The sequence below is a fragment of the Triturus cristatus genome, chromosome 6 (genome assembly GCF_964204655.1).
Source record: "Triturus cristatus chromosome 6, aTriCri1.1, whole genome shotgun sequence".
NCBI lineage: Eukaryota > Metazoa > Chordata > Amphibia > Caudata > Salamandridae > Triturus > Triturus cristatus.
The window spans coordinates 1,799,658,344-1,799,677,504 of record NC_140589.1 but is presented as its reverse complement, the minus strand read 5'-3'; the positions used below and the strand labels follow the sequence as shown (position 1 = coordinate 1,799,677,504).

The window sequence follows — 19,161 nt, the reverse complement described above, 5'->3', positions numbered from 1 at the left end:
ATGCCCAAGCTTCGCCGCCAGATATTCACACCCATTGTCCAAAGACAATGCGATATGGATGAACTGGTCAAACAAATTTGCATACGCTTTTCCACCTCTCCCACTAATTCCATTAGTGGTGCGAAAGCTACAACAGCATTCCCTAACACTGATCCTAGTAGCTCCAACATGGGCCAGACAACCGTGGTACACCACACTGCTGGAACTCTCGGTAGTACCACACCAAAAGTTGCAACTCTCACCATGCCTCCTAACCCAGAACCATGGAGAGATCAGGCACCCGGACCCAGCTCAGCTCAACCTTGCGATCTGGCTCCTGAGGTCCTAGAATTCGGATACCTTAACCTTCCCCCTGATTGCATGAATATTATCAGGGAAGCTAGACACCCTACTACTATGCTGCAAAGTGGAAAAGATTTGTTGTTCATTGCCACAACAACACAATCAACTCTCTAAATGTGTCCATACAGCACATCATATGTTACTTGCTCCATCTACAAAGGTGTAACCTAGCATATACATCCATTCGGTTACACCTCGCAGCAATTGCTGCTTACTTACAGAACAGGCAGCACCTATCACTTTTCAGGGTGCCTGCCATCAAGGCCTTTATGGAAGGCCACCCAGAGTACCACCCTCACCTGTCTGGAACTTGAATATAGTTCTCACAAGGCTAATGGGACCCCCTTTCGAACCATTACATAAATGTGAGCTGCAATTTCTCACATGGAAAACAGCTTTTCTAGTGGCCATCACTTCCCTTAGAAGGGTTAGTGAAATACAAGCACTCACTATACAGGAACCTTTTCTCCAAATGCATCAGAACAAGGTTCTACTCCGCACCAACCCAAAATTTCTACCCAAAGTCATTTCTCCATTCCAACTAAACCAGTCGGTAGAATTACCAGTCTTTTTCTCACAACCTCAAACCGTTGCGGAAAGGGCTTTACACACACTGGATGTTAAAAGGGCCTTACTTTACTACATCCAAAGAACACAACCTTTCAGAAAAACCAAACAGCTATTTGTCTCTTTCTCTCCACCACATAAAGGCAACCCTATTTCTAAATCAGGGATATCTAGGTGGATTGTAAAATGCATACAGATTTGCTACCACAAAGCAAAACGAACGCTATCTGTTCCCCTAAAGCCCACTCTACAAGGAAGATAGGGGCTTCTATGGCTTTTCTAGGAAACATACCACTAGATGACATCTGCAAAGCAGCGACATGGTCAACACCGCACACTTTCACAAAACATTACTGTGTAGATGTGCAAACCAAGCAACAAGCTAGTGTGGGCCAGGCTGTACTAAAAACACTGTTCCAAACAACTGCAACGGATGCCGGTGGTCGCCGCTAGGGTTGGGTACTGCTATATAGTCTATGCACAGTGTATAATCTGCAGCTCATATGCCTCGAACGGAATATGCTACTTACCAGTATGCATCTGTTCTTGGCATGTAGAGCTGCAGATCTATACACGCCCACCCGCCTCCCCGGCTACCTGTATCCGTTCCAGTCTATCTTATTTAGATACAACACACATGGGTTTCTTTACTGTTATTACTACGCTCCATCTTTCCCTGCTGGCGAAAAACAATCTGAGGATGGAGCCGAAGCCCATGCGCAATACGAACCAAAGGAGGAGTCACCGACCTCGTGACTTCCAAAGACTTTCCAAGAGGAAAAACAAACTGCAAACATCCGGGCCCAACACCAGATGGCGATCTATGCACAGTGTATAGATCTGCAGCTCTACATGCCAAGAACAGATGCATACTGGTAAGTAGCATATTCCTTTCCTTATGCAGATAAAGAAAAAAAACAGTAAGTTCAATGCAAATTTATAAATATATTATGGCTCTTAGAGCTTATTTTTACCTAATGAATCCCCTTTATAAGAACAGTAATGATAACAATAGTAGTAATGTTTACGATTGTGAGTATTTGACAGCTGGGACTGTCTCTGCTTCCAGGGGACACTTCTATAAATATATTCCAATTGTAGGAGCAAACCTACCCAATTAAATATACAATTTTATTTGTGAATCTGTATAGCTTTAATACTCTGGAAGGTTCCTAGTTGGAAGTCGTTTTAACATTTTGACCAGATCTTCCCAGGCAGACAGGAACTTGCATATCAGATTTAGAGCGTACAATCTTTGACAGAAGGTGTGTCAATCTTGTTGTATTTGTAATTGTGGATTTGTAGGGAAAAGTACGATAAATGTAATGAGTGCATTCGCAAGACAAAGAAAATAGGTACAACTAAAGCACTAACAAGTTTCTTTTATTTTTGTTTCTTAGCTCAGGCCAAGATCATTTTGGTAGTGATGAACCACGTTCCTAATGAAAGTATGACTGTCTATCTCGACAGTAGAAGTCAAGTCCACCGTCAATCTGTCATTCACTCAGTAGACTGTCGCTTTTCAGAGCGGTCCGGCCTTTATACTTCACAGATGAACAACGATGCTGTCATATCCGTGGCCCGTAAGATACAGGAGGAAGCTAAAGCCAGAAGTTGATCGACTACTGATATCTCTCCTTTACTCTTTCCCACCCCACTTTTCTATATATACCCGAATGATTTGTCTGATTAGAAAATCTCGATGAGAGCTAATTCAACAACCTAGATCTGTGAAAGCAATTAATGTATTGCATTGCCTTTAATATGACTGTTATGCACCTGCTTTCTTATCAGAATATATGCTGGGAGTTCATGTAGGTGCCACAAAAGAGAAGGCAATGCATTTATAAAAAGAGGTTTTTGAGAATATTTAAAAACCATAAAACTCTTAACTCCCATATGCCTTATCTGTGAGCTCTATAGGACTAGATCAAATTGTGTACCACTACTACTCTGAGAAAAGTTCCATGACTTCATTTTCAGAAAATGAATAAGGCTCACTTGTTCAACTCATGTCCATGTAATAAAGATATAATTTTTCATTTGCTCTGTGACAAATAATTTATATTCGCCCACTTTCGAAGTGTTGACAATTTTACTCCTTGTTGCCGATGTGTAGTCTATATGAAATAAATTTAATAAAGTTATTTTTCGCATGTTATCACTGATAATGGCATCATTCAGTCTTACATCTTAAACAGTGAATGTGAACTCTTGTCCTTATAGGATTGACAGGAAGTAAGAAGCTAAGAAAGGACTATTCAAAGAAGAGCAGAATATGTTACTTTGGTATCCTGGTCAATGTTTAGGAGGTCTTTCAGAATAAGGACTATTCTGTAGAAAAGGACATGAGAATTAAGAAAGTTTTTGTAAGCATCTTAATTTGGGGAGCCATTTAGAGTTTGATGGAGAGGGAGCGCTTCTATAAATTTACAAGGCTCCCACCTCGCCAAACCTGTGATCCCCTCAAAGTATTTAAAGTCATGGAAAGCACTGGGTTTGCACCAGCAGAGTCTCTGCCACTGTAGACCTCTGGCCTTGCCCCTGCCAAACAATACGCAGCCTGGTCACAGTAACAGCTGCCCCAGTCTGTTAGGGCAGGGTTACTGTCACTAGATTACCCTGCCTCAGAGTGCCGAATAAGTCATCCGGGGCAGGAAATCAAACAATGACTGGCGAGCAGGGAGAAAACTACCAGTATGTCAATACCATTGTGTTTTTGGGGTTTGTAGAAGCCAGCTTCCACTTTTTAAGATTGTATCCTTAGTGCAGTGACTGGCCCTATAGTGTGCGGAAAGTTATTCTCCAGGCCTTTTTAAAATTTCTGGTTAGCTGACCCTTTTTCTTTTTCAACATTGGCATCATATCCCAGGCCCACAGTGCTCTGTGCTTTACTTGTTTTGTTCATACACAGCAGAATACTAGACTGACCCATGGTATACCTATCACCCATTGTCAGGAGGAAACCTCATTTTGACCAGTCTGTAGACCACCAGTGAAGTTTAGTGGCAGTGATTGATAAAATGGGAGGGGAGCCTATTGGATATCTCTATGCTAATCTGTCCAGTCACCCGTAACTGGGGCTGTGCGTTATAGGTTACAGACCATGTTTGTGCAGATTTAATGGTATCCTTTGGAAGGATACATGGACTGAGAGACAAGATAATGGTTCTCCAATGTTCCTGCCATATAGCGAGTTTGTGATCTGTACATCGTACATCCCATTGTTTTGTTCCTCCCAGTCTGCTTGTCTTTAGTTACCAACCATCTAAACTTGTGCAACAGCTGCTATGAGCGTCATCTTATAACGTGGTGCTTATTTTGGGGAAAATCTGGCTTGCCATGCCGAGTACACATCATGCAACACATATTTCACCTTTACTGTCTCTTCTTTCAATGCAGCTTGCCTGTGAAAGAAAACCACATTCTGTCACCGCATCACAACGAATGATTAAGTCCTAGCTCCTAGGCAGTGGCCCACATTTAAGATGAACATTGGCCCACGTTTATGTACTAGTTTTGACTTCAGTAAAGACTGTGCAAACTCTTCTGAGAGATACGTTTCCTCGACAGGGAATCTGTTTCTTTTCTCCTGAAGGCTAGAGTTACAGCTGGAGGACGTTTATGAACCTTCTGAAGCTGCTGACGTGCGAGTTTGCTGTAACTGAACTGCCTCAGACCCAAAGGCAAAAACCAAGGTCTTACTGAGAATGTAACATGCGTGGAGGACACACGAGGAAGAGCTCAGGTAACAAAAACTCACTAGAAGGGCCATCTTCCAGCAACCAAGACATACACCAAATGCCCGTAGGTGAGCTTGAGAACCACCGCTCAAAACACCACATTCACCAGTCTTGTGTGGGTCCAACCTCCTTCTCCCAAATCATTGTGTGTTCTGTTGTATTCATAATCTAGATGGAACTGACCTACAAACTACTTGAACCATCTCATGTGATGTCCTGCATTATCTCCTTTGCACCTTGACACCTTAGTATGGTACATTTACCGGTCTTGCTGGTTTCCTCAACCCGTTTCCTTACTCTGCATTGGTAATTGGTACCCAAGTAGAGATTGATTTATGGTCCTGTTGGGGCTGGATCTGATTTATAAGACTGGGCTTGGGCTGTACCCCCTTGGATTGCCTTGGTGAACAGATTCTCTTTGTGGTCAACCATTTGACTAATGGAATTAAATTGAGTTTTACAAAAAAATTGAAGGACATTAAGGGGTAAAAAAAAAAAGGAAGGATATTAAGCATACAGCCCATAGAGAACTGAAGTTATGTCTTTCTGTCTTAAGGAGTGTGGAGTGTGCTTATTGGGGGAGAAGGTCAGACTGGGTAACATTAATGACGGTGAAGATTCCCACGGGTAGCAGGCTGGTGGGACAAGGTTTACTGAAGTTCTCTTCTTACCTCATAATCATGCCGTTCAGGTTTGCAGGGTGTTAAAACTAAGCAGCAATCGTAATCCATGATAATAGTGCCAAGATGTGTAAAAGATGGGGACACTGCAAAAAAAATATGAACGGTGTTGGATTAGGATAATTAAGTCAGGGTCTGGGTTAATAGCCAAGATACTTCCAAGTGCAGATCGAGAGACGTGAAATTCAGAGAAAGCGTATGCTTGAAAATCTGCATATATCACAACCTAATTAGGGGGCCACGGCTAAAAACTGAATAAAACTTGGTGTCTCGAGGTAACAGAAGCACTTTTAACTTCCTGTCCAAATGGTTCTTCAACGTCATAATCTGAAAGATTTATTTAGACCTGGGAAAGCACTGCTTCCTCCCAGGCCTAATCCTTACCTCCACTCTTCTATTTTTCCAAAAGCCCACCAGCAGCATTACTCTTTATTTACAGGCTGCAGGGGACAATGGCAGGGAGGTGGTGGATATTAGAATAAGGTTGCATGCCCTGCCATGCAACTCCTTCTAGCTGCTATCTCAAAAAATCCTAGGGACTTTCAGAGTACTATTAATGCCCCTTTCCTCAAACCATCCACAGTACCAACATTGGATTGTCTTGTAGATGAGGAATCCTGGTTTACATACTTCTCGTGCATATTTGATCCCAATGCGGAGTGGGTACTATCACAGAACGTACCCATAGTCCCTTTCACCAAACCCACCATGATCTTCGATCATCATGAGATCAGAGAAGAACTCATGCAGTACTATAGCAACAAAGCACCCGGACCGGATTGTACTCCTATAGATTTCTTCATTGACCAGCTGGACTCATGGGGTCCTGTGCTGACAAACGTTTTTAATGCAGTCGCCAAGGAGGGCCCACCAGACTCATGGAAGAAATCAATTTCAGTACCAATTTACAAGAAAGAAGACCAATCCGAAGCCAAAAACTATGTGGCAATTTAATTGCTGGATAGCACAGCAAAACGTATGGGTAGGGTTTTACTGAACAGATTAGAGGAATGGGCAGCCATAAAGAAGGTCTTGATCCCGGTCCAATATGGTTTTAAAAAGGGAATGGGTTCTCAGGACCAGTGCCTCAACCTAAGTCTCCTAATCGCCAAGTATTCCCAAGTGAAATCTGGCTGGTTATACTTGGCGTTTTCTGGACTTGTCTGCGGCATTTGACTGCATGGTACACCAACACCAATGCAAGATAATGGAAGAAATGGGCATAGATGAGGCCATTATACTTATCGGACAACTTTTTTCATCGGCCACGGCCTGTGTCAGATACAGGAGAGAGGGGGAGTGCACCAGGGCGTTTCCAATCAACAGGGGAGTCCGACAGGGGTGCGTACTCACCCCATTCCTGTTTTTCATTTATACTAATGGGGTAGAAGTTCCCCTGTTGGACTCAATACCACACATTCCCAAAACTAACAACGTTCGCACCCCAATTCGCCTGTTGCTGATGATGCGGTGCTAATTGCCCGCATGGGCCTTGCCCTGCAAAAGTTACTTGATATCTATGTGACCTACATGCAAAAACTAGGGCTAAAAACCAATGAGGTCAAGTCCTTTATTTTAATCACTGGCTGGAAGGATAGGAAGGTCCCAAGCTTCCATATATCTGGCCAGAAAATTGCCCACACCAATACCTTTTCCTACTTAGGTGTAATATTTGATAGCCAACTATCATGGTCCAATATGCTCTCCTCTAGGGGGTTATCACTTGAGATAAGCATTATTGCTCTTCATTCATTTATTAAAAAATTAGGGGCGAAGCCCATCGACATGGTAAAAAAAATGTTTATGCAGCTAAATCAGTGTCGGTAGTAACTTACGGGGCAGGCATATGGGGTTATAGTAACCCCTCTGCCCTCCAAACTATAGAGGACACATTTTTGGAAAAAAACTAGTGGGCCTCACCGTAAGCTGCTACACTTTATTGCCCAGAGTTCGAAGTCCCATATGTTACCGATACAATTAATTTGGCGCCAACCATGTTGTCATTCCATCTGGAGAAAGGAATCTATTTATGTCATCCAAAAGTTAATTGAAGACTGCCTATCTCTGGAAAATGCCCATAGGATTCCATGGATCACCTACATTGAATCCACCCTTTCTTCCCTAGGCCTAGAGTGTCTATTTGTTGCCCCTAGTGACTGTTTGAACATCTCAAAACAGGAGATAAAATCCAGTTTCCTTAAACAAAGGGCTGACGCAAGATTGAAGACAAACTGCACAAACGTATCGGTCAAATCATACCTAGAGGGACCAATGACACAGGAAGGGTCAACATCATACTTATTTACCATGACAAACCCACGTCATAGATTCTTTTTAATCAGATTCCGACTGAATTTTATCCCATGTATGTTGGCCCATCCAGCTGGAATTTATTGCATAAATGAATAACCATTTTGTCCTTGTGATGCTGTTTCTGCACAATCAAATTTACTAATTTTTTTCTTTTTCAAATTTTACACGGAACCTCACAAAATATTTATTTTGCCTCTGATGTGTAAATACCATTTTAAACAATGTCATGTGGCAATGTATTTTTTACAATCTTTGCTTAATCCTATGGTTTGTTTCTCTGTGGCGTCTTTTTCAATTCAATCACGAAAGATCAGGCGATTGTATAATATTCGAGAATGAATTTCAAACGTTTTTTATCAGCTAGGTTTTATCAACTGTCTCCTAACTGAATGTTACGAACCTTTTTACCATTTTAACTTGTTTTTAATTTTCTCTTTTGTATAGATGTTTTTAATTGTATTTATCTGTACTTTTATGATCTTATATTATAAGTATCGAATAAAGTAAATTGACTGACTAACTGACTGCAGGCGGGGTGGAAGCAAGGATCCTTTCACTTTATAGTTAGTATACCCTCCTCAACACACAACTTGTAATTGCGATCTGGAGTCTTGGAAAGAGCGCCTACCTAGGTAAAAATAGGAGTCCTTAGTCTACAGCTCATTCTTTGATTGTATGGGATAATTGACATGGGGGAGTCGGTGAAGATATTTGTTGCAATATGGTGTCCAATCTTTAATCATTCTGCCGCCCTCCTTCCACCACTCCACCAACATACCCTGTAAGAAGACCACTCTTTATTCTGCCTGTGTGTGTCTAGATGAAACTTAATCGACAAACAATAGTTAACAGTGAATAGAGGCCAGGATTTGGTGATTTGACACCAATCTCAATCTAACCCATCTTCCTCACTTTGTTCTAGTCATAGAATAGTTGTTCCTCTCTATCAATTTGATAAGTCAGTGATTTGATCAACCGTGTACCTGAAATTGTTTAGAAGATTCCCATGCATGGTCTACAATGGAATGCCTACATTTTAAGATAATGTAGTTCATACCACTTTCTCAGGGATTTTACTATACTGTCCTCCTGGACCGAGCAGTAATTTTCTTGAAACTCTCCCTGAAGTAGTGGCAATGTTGGCGGGCACTAAAAGCAACTTCTCTATTCTAGTGGATTTTACCATTCATCTAGAGGAGCCGGTTGGGGCACACACATCGGATCTACTCCAAAATCTCCTGGCCTTACCATGCACTCAAAAGGTGACTGGCCACACTCATGAGAAGGGGCATCTGCTAGAACCCATCTTCTCCTCTGACAATCTGTTAAGATTTGGTGACTCTATTCCTATCATTTGGTCAGACCATTCTATGATGGCCATAAAAGAAAAACGGGGTGCACGAGTCAGAAAGTCCAAAAAATCAGAAGGTTATAAACAAAATATCTTCTTTATTTCAATTGTCAAAGAATTCCATCTGATAAAAAGGTCCAGCCAACGTGTTTCATTCCCTCAAGGGGAACTTCATCAGGGCTTCGGTTAGTGTTTCCTGTTTCCGTAGTATTTCAAAGAGATTTACGGGGTGCAGTATATTTCTCATGCACCTCAGATGCCAGTGTTTGGTTCAAAAGTATCCTTGATTCATCGGCGTGTTCCTCGTTTTATGATGGCCTTTTACTTTGGGAAAAATTCATTGGTCTTCACATACTGAACTAACCACCTATAAAGATTGCCCCCGGTCGAAACTACCTGCAGAAGTTTGGACACAGCCTCTTAGTGATACCAGACCCAGTTTGAGCTCAGACCTGCTCACAGCTAATGAAGAGGTTACCCAGGGGATCTAACTAAACTAACTAAAAGAGCCAAAGACAAGTCAGCACCCAGGAATACTCCACAACTTAGCAAAATAAAGCAAGAATGCAAAAAATTGAGAGGGCCTGGAGTAAAAACTATAGCGAGACCAACAAACAGGAATACCGGAAAATTTCAGACTATGTGAATCCGAAATCAAAAAAGCTCAAAGTATCCCATGAGGAAAAAATCAACCTGACATCCAATTCTTCCCACGAAATGTTTCAGGTAGTAAAAGCTCTTCTAGAGCCTCCCTGACTTGCTGCAATAATCTTGCTCTATTCTTTCAGAAGAAAATTCAGGACATATATAAAGGTGCTCCCAACACCTAAGGAAGTCCCAACCGTGGAGGAAAAGACATTAACCACCCCTCAGATCCTCAGCAAGTTCCCCATTCTAAGCCCAGAGAATTTTTTGGACACGTTATCTAAAGTGAAATTCACCTCTCCTGATGACCTGCCCCCCTCCCCCCCCAGGATCTTAGCCAAGGACACAGGCAGGATTATTGAACTTTTTGCTGAGAACTGGAATGGTCCCACCTCAATGAAAACATGCGATGGTGAAATCCCTAATAAAAAAAAAAAGCTAGTCTTGACCCCCGTGATTTGGGCAATTACAGGCCCATTTCCCTTCTTTCAGGTATAAGTAAGTTTTTGGAGAAGCACGTTAATGCTTCTCCTATCAACTTCTTAAAAAGGCATGGGATACTGCATCCCACCCAAAATAGATTCCGTCCTCTCCATGGTGCGGACACTGCCCATTTAGCAGTGGTGGAAGATGCGAAAGAGCTGCTTGATCGAGGAGGTATGGCACCTGTTATCCTCCTCAATCTTAGTGCAGTGTTTGATACTGTTAACCATGATATCGTTATCAACGAATACACAATGCTGGTATCACTGGACCTGCTCTAGCTTGGCTCAAATCCTTTATGGAGGATAGATCGTTTCATATCTTTGACGGTGGCTGCACCTCCGATATTATCCCCTTCAATGGGGCGTACCACAGGACTCTTCTCTTAGCCCTACATTGTTTAATTTATATATGAGGTCATTAGCTGATGAAGTCTATTCATTGGGGATATAAATAGATTCCTTTGCAGATGATACACATTTGGTCTTCTGGAGGAAGGTGGCATTGGATTAGTCCATAAGGTAACACAGTGCAAGATTTTGACATCCTCCCCCAAACCCAACTGGTCTATGTAACTGTTCAGGATACTTTGGGATATTGGAAGTGAATTGGTGACACCAATGGTCAGTTAAGAAGTTTTTTCTCTGCCATGTTTAATCTGCTGTGCTTGTAGACACTTTGGTGCCACACATGGCTTCCCCACTCTATATGATGAGGTGGTCATTCAATACATGAAAATAATGTTTTCCCATGTTTGGAATGCAATCACAGAATGATTGCAGAAAGGATAAAGCTGCTGTTATTGTTAGACTTGCCCATTAAGCAGAACTTGAAAGACTGTGTCTAAGAAATGTAAAACTATTCACCAGCTAAGTGATGGGTGTATTATGGGTTAGTTATGTTTATTTGTAAACCACATTCACAACCGAATTACCTTTTGCTGCTGCAAATGCCTACATGGAGTGTAAGGGTCTGCTGCATCTTCAAGCTGAATAATCTTGGGTTTGGCTTACTTTTATTTCTCCAGAAGTAATTATGAACCTTAGATTATATGTAAATTAGCTCCAAAGACGAATTGCTTGAGATAATAAGGGCCCAGATGCAGTATTGCCACTAAATTACCTGATTTTGATGTGAAACTATGGATGGGTTTGCCGAAGTGAAAGCCTTTTTTTATGCAGCCCAATGAGCGATGAACGCACAGGGCCTTCATATGTGCAATGTTTCAGCAGAATTCTAGTTCACACAGCACATGGAGAATATAGTTCAGCTGAGAGGTCCCAGACGCAAGTCTTATTGCAGTGTTTGGAAGGCCCTGCAACCTTGTAATCAGTGCATTAGAAGTTCTAAATAAATGCTGCTGATGGAGTCTAGCCCAGTTATCCACAATACATTGACAGGCTGGAGTCAATGAAGTTGCTTCAAAGGTGGTAACTTTTTTTTAGGGCTTTCCTGTGAAGCAAAACAAGGGCCAGTTTGGGCTGCCAAGAACTAGCAGGTCTCAATAACCACTTTTATATATGTACTGTACTTGCAGGGACAGTAAACCTTAGCAATGTAGTCTACCATAGAAAGAGCATTGTTGCGAATCATAAAGATCTCTTTTTTAATATTCTAATTTAAGTGAATGAAGGTACATCGAAATGTGCTGGGCAAGAAGGCAGCTGGTAATTGTGGGGTGCTAGTAATACTGTAAGTACTTTATTTTCATGCCATGTGCTCCACAATGATCTTGTGTCATCCACATGATTCATAAAGGTAGACATGAATGTTTGTGGGTGGATATATATACATCTTAAGAACAAGAATGACAGTGAAAAGCACCACAGAAGGAGGCAGTACGCTTGGATGAGTATGTTGAAAGAGAGACTCTGTCTCCTGTTCGATAGAAACAGCTTGATATATCTTGGTGTTGTGCCAAAAATGATGGATTCTTCCAGCCTAATCATGCTTTTCGGTGTGAGGGTCTGCTGGTCTTTTAAATAAGTGACCCAAAAGCCATCTCTATTGAACAGTCTGCATGGATGGTCTGCACACTAACCAGGACATATTTGGTCCCTCTAACAAGTCAAAATGATTTAAAGGGTTGCTCACCTCTATGACATGTTGGATTTGTTTAATTCATTACCCCTTTCTAAATGCTTTGGCAGGAAAGTCAGGTTACACATTAGGGAACAGTAACCCATGTATGAGGTGTCCAAACATGGTTTCCTCGATGGCGGCCTCACCACTGTTACTTTCAACTCTGGCAGTTCAAAGGATAAGGCTGTAGAAGAGTTCAGAATTTTTTTAATAAATGGTTAGTTTTGGTTTAGTTGAAATGCTACAATAACAACATCAAACAGAAGATCTGAAGGAGCACCAGAGCAGGTGCTGTGATTTTAGAGCAACAATGTCCATAAGTTAAGATGAAGCGCTGTGAAGGAAATTGTTTGGTTCCTTATATGTATTTTTAGTGGCACTTCTCGGACCTGCCTGAGATATATTTTAAGAAAATGGTTTGAAAGACTTAAGATTAAAAAGCAGATTGAAAAGCAGAATAAGATATTCCTCTTAATTTGGTGGCCGTGGTTATTGTTAAGGTTCAGGCTATTGTTCTGTTTCATGGTTTGGGACAAGTCTACAGTTAGTTTTATTGCAATGGTAAGTTATTAAAAATTCATAAGCCTAATCTTCATAGTAGCCAAACGCTGAATAGTTATAGTGGTAGATATTAGCCAATGGTGTGACACCTGAATTAGACACTAATAGGAAGCTAGTCGACCGTGGAGCTACCATGAATTGTGGTCACTGCTGAAAGCTTCGCTATGATCCTATGTTCCAAGGCTGGAATGCCATTAATAGAGACAATGGAAGGGGGCTGAGAGGAACAGGGTACACCGTTATGCAGAATGATGGAGCTGATAAGAACAGTCAATAGGAATTTCTTTTTAATTTTTTTTTATTTATTTTATTAAATATTATATATGCATCACAACAGAACATTCAAGGGTATACTATGACAATATTGGCTCACATTGTTGAAATCACAATGTTGTTTTGTACCCCCTTTTTATTAATTCAATTCCCACCCACCACTCCCACTCCCTATACCAACAAAAGCATGGAATGGCACCTAAGAAGCAGGCACCATTATACTTTACAGTTTGCAGTGTGGAGCAATACAAAATCAGTTCCAATATCATTTTTTTAAATTTGGTGATAACTATAACAACTTATAGCTAGAGCAGGTCAGAATGCGCTTGTAAGTATTTAGTGAGTGGCACCCAAAAATCTATGGGCCTTGAGGCCTCAAGTAACTCTTCTGCAAATATACTCAATTGTTCCTTACAGAAGACAAAATCACAAATCTATTTACCCAGTGTCGGTGCAGCTTTGGAATTCCAGTGCACTGCAACTGCATGTTAAGCAATTAGTGTAGCTATTGCAACAATGCGTCTGTTACATGGTTTAATTTTATTTAGCAGCCCTAACAGGCACACTTCTGGTTCACATACAATCTTTTCCAATATGATATCCAAAATCGCCTTATTAACACCATTCCAGAAATTAAATATAGAAGGGCACTCCCATGCAAAACGCATAAAGTCCGCCACCTCCTGTCGGCACTGATAGGAAATATAAGAGCCATTGCAAGATAATACGTACATGTGCAAATATCACACACAACTGCTGTAACCATAAAAAGAAACAAAGATCAAACCACCAGACTGAGATGCAAGAGACTTCCCACTAAATAGCAACCTAATTGGATTGCAGTACGGTTGCCACTGTGCACAATGGCTTGTTTTCTTTATATTGCAGTATTTTCCCTTTTTGACAGGCTGAGTGTAATACAATGTTTTGAAAGAGAAAACCATTTGGTGAGGATCAGTCTCGGCAATGACGCTCAACATCCTGGTATTCTGGGCAAATCACGTAATCTCCCCGTGCCTAACACAAATGAATGTGTCTATTTGTGATATAACTGGTCCTCATGTAAAGCACTCTGATACCAGATGTCTTGAGTCTAGTTCGGCTATATAAAACTAAAAAAAAAAAAAAGGGAGGAAAGGGAAAGAAGAATTTGGCCAACTTTTTCTGAGCCAACATAAACTTTTCCTTTATTTTCCTCTGTTTCAGGTCCAATTCATTGCTGCAATACTTCACATAGCGCAGAATTTCATCAAGTGATTTTGTCTGCCAGCAGATAACACTTTGCGTAATATGCGAGCTAGTCTCAGGCTTCAATCCCTCAATGCATAGTGTTACAAAAATTCCCATATCCTTCTCTTCGGAATACTCACTTCCACTATGCTGTTTAAAAGCCAGCAACAACCTTTCAAAATACTCATGAACAGTTTCCTTCGGTTCCTGGGTTGTTCTTTTAATTTTCAGCTAATCAATGTCTTTAGGAGGAATTTTTCCATTCACAAAATGTATTACTGCTTTATGTGTTTCCATCATTAATGGTGACGGAGCACCCTTTCCCTTTTCTCTTTGAGGTTCAGCCTTCAGCCACTGTACAGATATTTTACATTCTGACCACAAATCTGCAGGAACCACAATGTCAAAGAATGTATCTAGGTCTTCCCACAACACCTTTGAAATCTTAATAAACCTTTCCCCTTGGTCATTCCACTGCACTGACCTGTCTCTCAACTCCTGGAAATTGTTTGTAAATGATGTCAAATCACCTCTATTCCATGGAACATGTACATAGGCACCTCCAACCACTTCTCTCAAGGGGTATTCTGTCACTTTACTCAGATCATCCTGTTTTCTCTCAGCTTCCTTCTTTTTCTTTTCACATTCCTTGTCCATCTTAGTTCTAGCTTTTCCACATTTTTCCATCTGCGAATGCACTTAATCAGTTCCATTCCTGCGACCTTCAGATTTTCAATTGTCTGGTCATCTATCTCAACCCTGTAATTTTGATGCAAGATCTTTGCTACTCATGCCAAATGGTTGTGTGTAGTGGTTGCTCTTCGAGTTATTTCCTTACACAGGTAGACCATTTCAGGTCTCTAATACCGATACAAATCATCAAATCCTCTAATCAATTCCTCCATATCAATTTTTGATTTAGGAATGTCTTGAGGTTTATCTTTTTTTATTTCAGCAACCTTTGGAGGTTCTATAACCTCTGCTCTTCTCTCCTTAGTCAATTCCTCTATTCACACTGGTTATCTTCTATCTACATTTCCAGGAATCTCACCTGAACAAAAAGGAGCCGTAAAGACCAAGGTTCCTCCTCCATCTATTAAGTCTTGTAAATGTTGTTGAGGTCTCCACAGTACTGTGTATGCTGTGATGTTGACATCTCAATAGCTTAAGTTGCTGCGACCTCTGGGCTTTTCTCAATTTTCGGTGGTGCAGTAGGCCACTTGCAGCATAACCGGTTCAGTGTTAATTGGGACCACAGCTATAGGTCACCTTGCTACAGGTTGAGCAATTTGTAAAACATGTATACGTCATTCAATAGAGTGTAGATCTGGAAGTATTGGAGCTGTATCCTAAGTCTGACTAGCACTAACACTCATCTCTCCGGAATCAGTATATGTTATGGTAGGTGGTCAGGATGACAACATCTCTTCTAAAATCTCATCTCCTGAATCGGTGTCTGAATCCTCTCCTTCACGCTTTACCGCATCCTTATCCTTTACCTTAATTCCTTAAGTGAGAACTGGGTACAGTCTGGTTCCCTCAATAATTCCTTTCCTCCATCTACACTGTTCTTCGTCCCACTGATCATTTGCATACTTTTTCACTGCTCTTCCTGCTGTTCTTAATTTCTCATGAATTTAATCCATGCTTGGTAGTCATTATGTAAGCTGTAGTACCCTCAGGAGGCGATTCCTCACCTTTCCGAACAGGAATAGTAACATCTCCCCTCACTAATTTCTTAAAACCCCTAAAACATTTCATTTTAATAACCCAATTTATTGAATCATTTTGCAAAACTAAATGTTTTGATTTTGTTCTGTATGCATCAGAAATTTTACTTGAGCAATCAGATAACAGCTTACATTTTCAGTGACCCCTTTATCCAATCAGTAAACAGAGCTTAGATCAGCAACATCCAATAAGTTGTGCGGCACAGAACACCAATCAACCACTGACAGCGCAAAACACACCAACGAACTAATTCCAGTGCAAAACACTATGACATCAACTTTTTGCTCCTCGCATTGTTCAGCCTCCTTTACAATTTCTATGCCATTTTTAAAACAATTTTTCTGACAAATCTTGTTTGCTGAACTCTTCTTTTCTCTAAGAAAATTTAGATTCTGCAATCACTCAAGAAATTCCACAATTGAAAGCGACTTCTCGACTTGCGAAACTTCACACCAATTAATGCATCTTTACCCTAGATTGTAATAAGGTTCCACCAGCGTTAACAAAGTTAATCAATTACCAACATATGTCCCTATAATTACTGATGGAAGTGATGGCACCTCACGCGCCACAAACTGACCTCTTGTGCAACACAAGATTAATATGCCGGTATATTTTGACTTCTTATGAGCCTGAAATCAACTTCTTCACAACATCAATACTTTTCTCGAATTATTTAAATTCACCTGCAAGGAAAACATACTCGCTCTACTCTCACAACAACAACATGTTCTACCTATTGATACTCACACCTACCAACCGCAATTACCTTGACCATAACGCTTGTCACTTCACCCGGATTCGAGCACTGGAAACTGGAGTCTGGGATTATTGTAAATATTTTGGGTACTAATTTTAAGCTCTGTTCTGGGTGCAAAACCATCAATCTACTACCAGAAACTGTGGGAACCTAAGGACTCGCAAGATGGTTTGATTTCTATACACAAACTTACAATCTCACCATGGAGGATCCATGTGGCTCCAGAGAGGTCAATGGACCTTTTCTACAATAATATAACAAAGGAAGGTGCCAATGCTGCACTGCACTTTCAGACACAATTAAACGAATGAACTGACTTAAACAGATCCATTTTGTCCATTATATGGTTGATTTTAATCAGAAATAATTTAGGCAAATTTTCTTATTATTTTGCACGGTTGTATTTTAAATGATTCAGTAATATACACACAAAATCAAAGGAACCACATACAAAAATACTTTTCAATTATTTACATTTACATAAAACACGTAAACATGTCCATACAACTTTCATACCTCAAGCGAACAGACAATAGACAAAATTCAATTAGAAATTTACATTTATATACAAAAGGGTAGAGCATCAATGAATAACACTTATACTTCTCGAATAACCTATTTTAAAGAGTATTTTGTTATGTTGAAGGCGAAGACGAGTCAGAGAGAGGTCTACGCGTTTCGAATCCCTTCACCGGGGATTCTCATCAGGACCAAAAATATCTGGGAGACAGAAACATATACAGAGCTGAATTAGACCATTAGCCCTTCAAATTGCAGTTTATTTCAAAAAAGGGTTGCTAATTTTTACAATTTCCAAAGGTGGAGTCTTACCTACACTTTGCAGTGGCACATCCACGAGTGAAACGGATGGTAAGCCTGCGATAGAACGCATCTATAGGCGGCAGAGTAGAGAAAGTAGTGTTTTAGAGTTAAGAAAAAGCAGAGCAACAGCCTACGTCTAATCTAAAGGCTAATGTGCCGACAGATTCATGGGACCAACTTACAGGTAGTTTTAGGATATCTCTCATATCGACGTCCATGGCTCCTCACTCAGCCTGGGCGGAAATGCTGCTTCTGTCTCGGGAGTTTCGAGGGCAGCGACTCGGTGGTTTTTTGGCCGGTCACTGCATCAGAAACAAAGACATGTTCAGTGGGCAATCCGGACTGTTGAATCGGAGATACGAACGCGCGCTCCCAGCCTCCTCCAAGGACGAAAATACCTTATCAATCTTCTTTCAGAGCTCCCTTGGGACCCAGCTGCACCGTGCACGAGGGCCAGTGTTTGAGTGATACTGCCATCGCCATTTTGTAATTCTTGGACGGTGGCGAATCAAACGACAGTGCCTCAGGGGATTATGGGACTTGTAGTTTGGCCGTGATTTTTTTAGAGAAAACGACACAAATTATTACAGAATCCTTGCCACACTTATAATGAGGGTAAGGCAAGTGGATAATCCCATATTTTCAGCGTGCGATTGCCTTTTCTTAATTACTCGTAGATACAGCACAGTGATTGGTTTTCTGGTCCAACAAACAGGGGTTGTGTCAGTTAATGCAGATACGTCCATGTGTGACACGTAGCTGTCCTGCTACTAGATGATTTCGGTCCATGGGGACAAGGGGCGTGTTCGAGATGCGAACCTCGTTGGTAACGGGCATGCCTGGCTGACTGGAGAGAGAGGTATACAAGGGTATTCTTACAGATTAAAAATCTCGGATAGCTCATTCAGACCAGCCACTGACGTATTAAACTTGATGATGAGCATCGCTTCTCTCTTCACTAGTTTGGCGTCAAGATCGCCGCCTCGGAAATCCTGTGTGACTTTTGAAATTACAGTCCATCTAACGTCTCTTTCAGTGTGATTTTTGTTAAGCCAATGGTTCACCAACGGGGCATTAGGCACGTTCTTGCGTATCCTAGATTTGTGTTGTTGTATCCTTGTCCTTATCTCCTGGTTTGTTTTCCCAATATATAATTTGTCGCAAGGGCACAATATTCCGTAAACTACAAACTTTGTTTTGCAGTTTGAGAAGGAGTCATGTTTCCAATTGACCCCCTTGTGGGTGAAGAAATTCCCTTCGATTGTGGAGTCACAACAGACACATGTCCCACATTTATGATGTCCTTGTATTGGAGGCAGATTCAGAAGACTTCTTAGATCCTGACTTTTGGTTTTTGGCAGTGCAGCTCTGACTAGCTGGTTGGCTATGCTCTTATCTTTTTTAAAAGCAAATAACGGAGTCTCTTTGAGTGACACATCCAGTTCTTTAATCAAATGCCAATTTTGAGAGATGGTCTTTTTGAGCCAGTTAGACGTTGGGCCATAAGTTGAAACGCAAACAATCCTGTTGGTTTTGGATTTAGCCTTTCTCTCCAGAAGTGCTTCGCGTGGAGTCCAC

General features: G+C 41.1%; 1 protein-coding gene across 2 annotated transcripts in view; it reads left to right on the top strand.

Moving 5' to 3' along the window:
* The window catches only part of LOC146822033 (uncharacterized), a 274,413-nt gene extending 271,343 nt beyond the window's left edge, over window positions 1-3,070 (top strand). For both annotated transcript variants that reach the window (XM_085613144.1, XM_085613143.1), the window contains exon 6: window positions 2,310-3,070. In XM_085613144.1, the coding sequence (XP_085469270.1) occupies window positions 2,310-2,527 (218 nt within the window). In that variant the 3' untranslated portion in view covers window positions 2,528-3,070. The remainder of the gene's footprint in view (window positions 1-2,309) is intronic.
* Window positions 3,071-19,161: the final 16,091 nt, after the last annotated feature.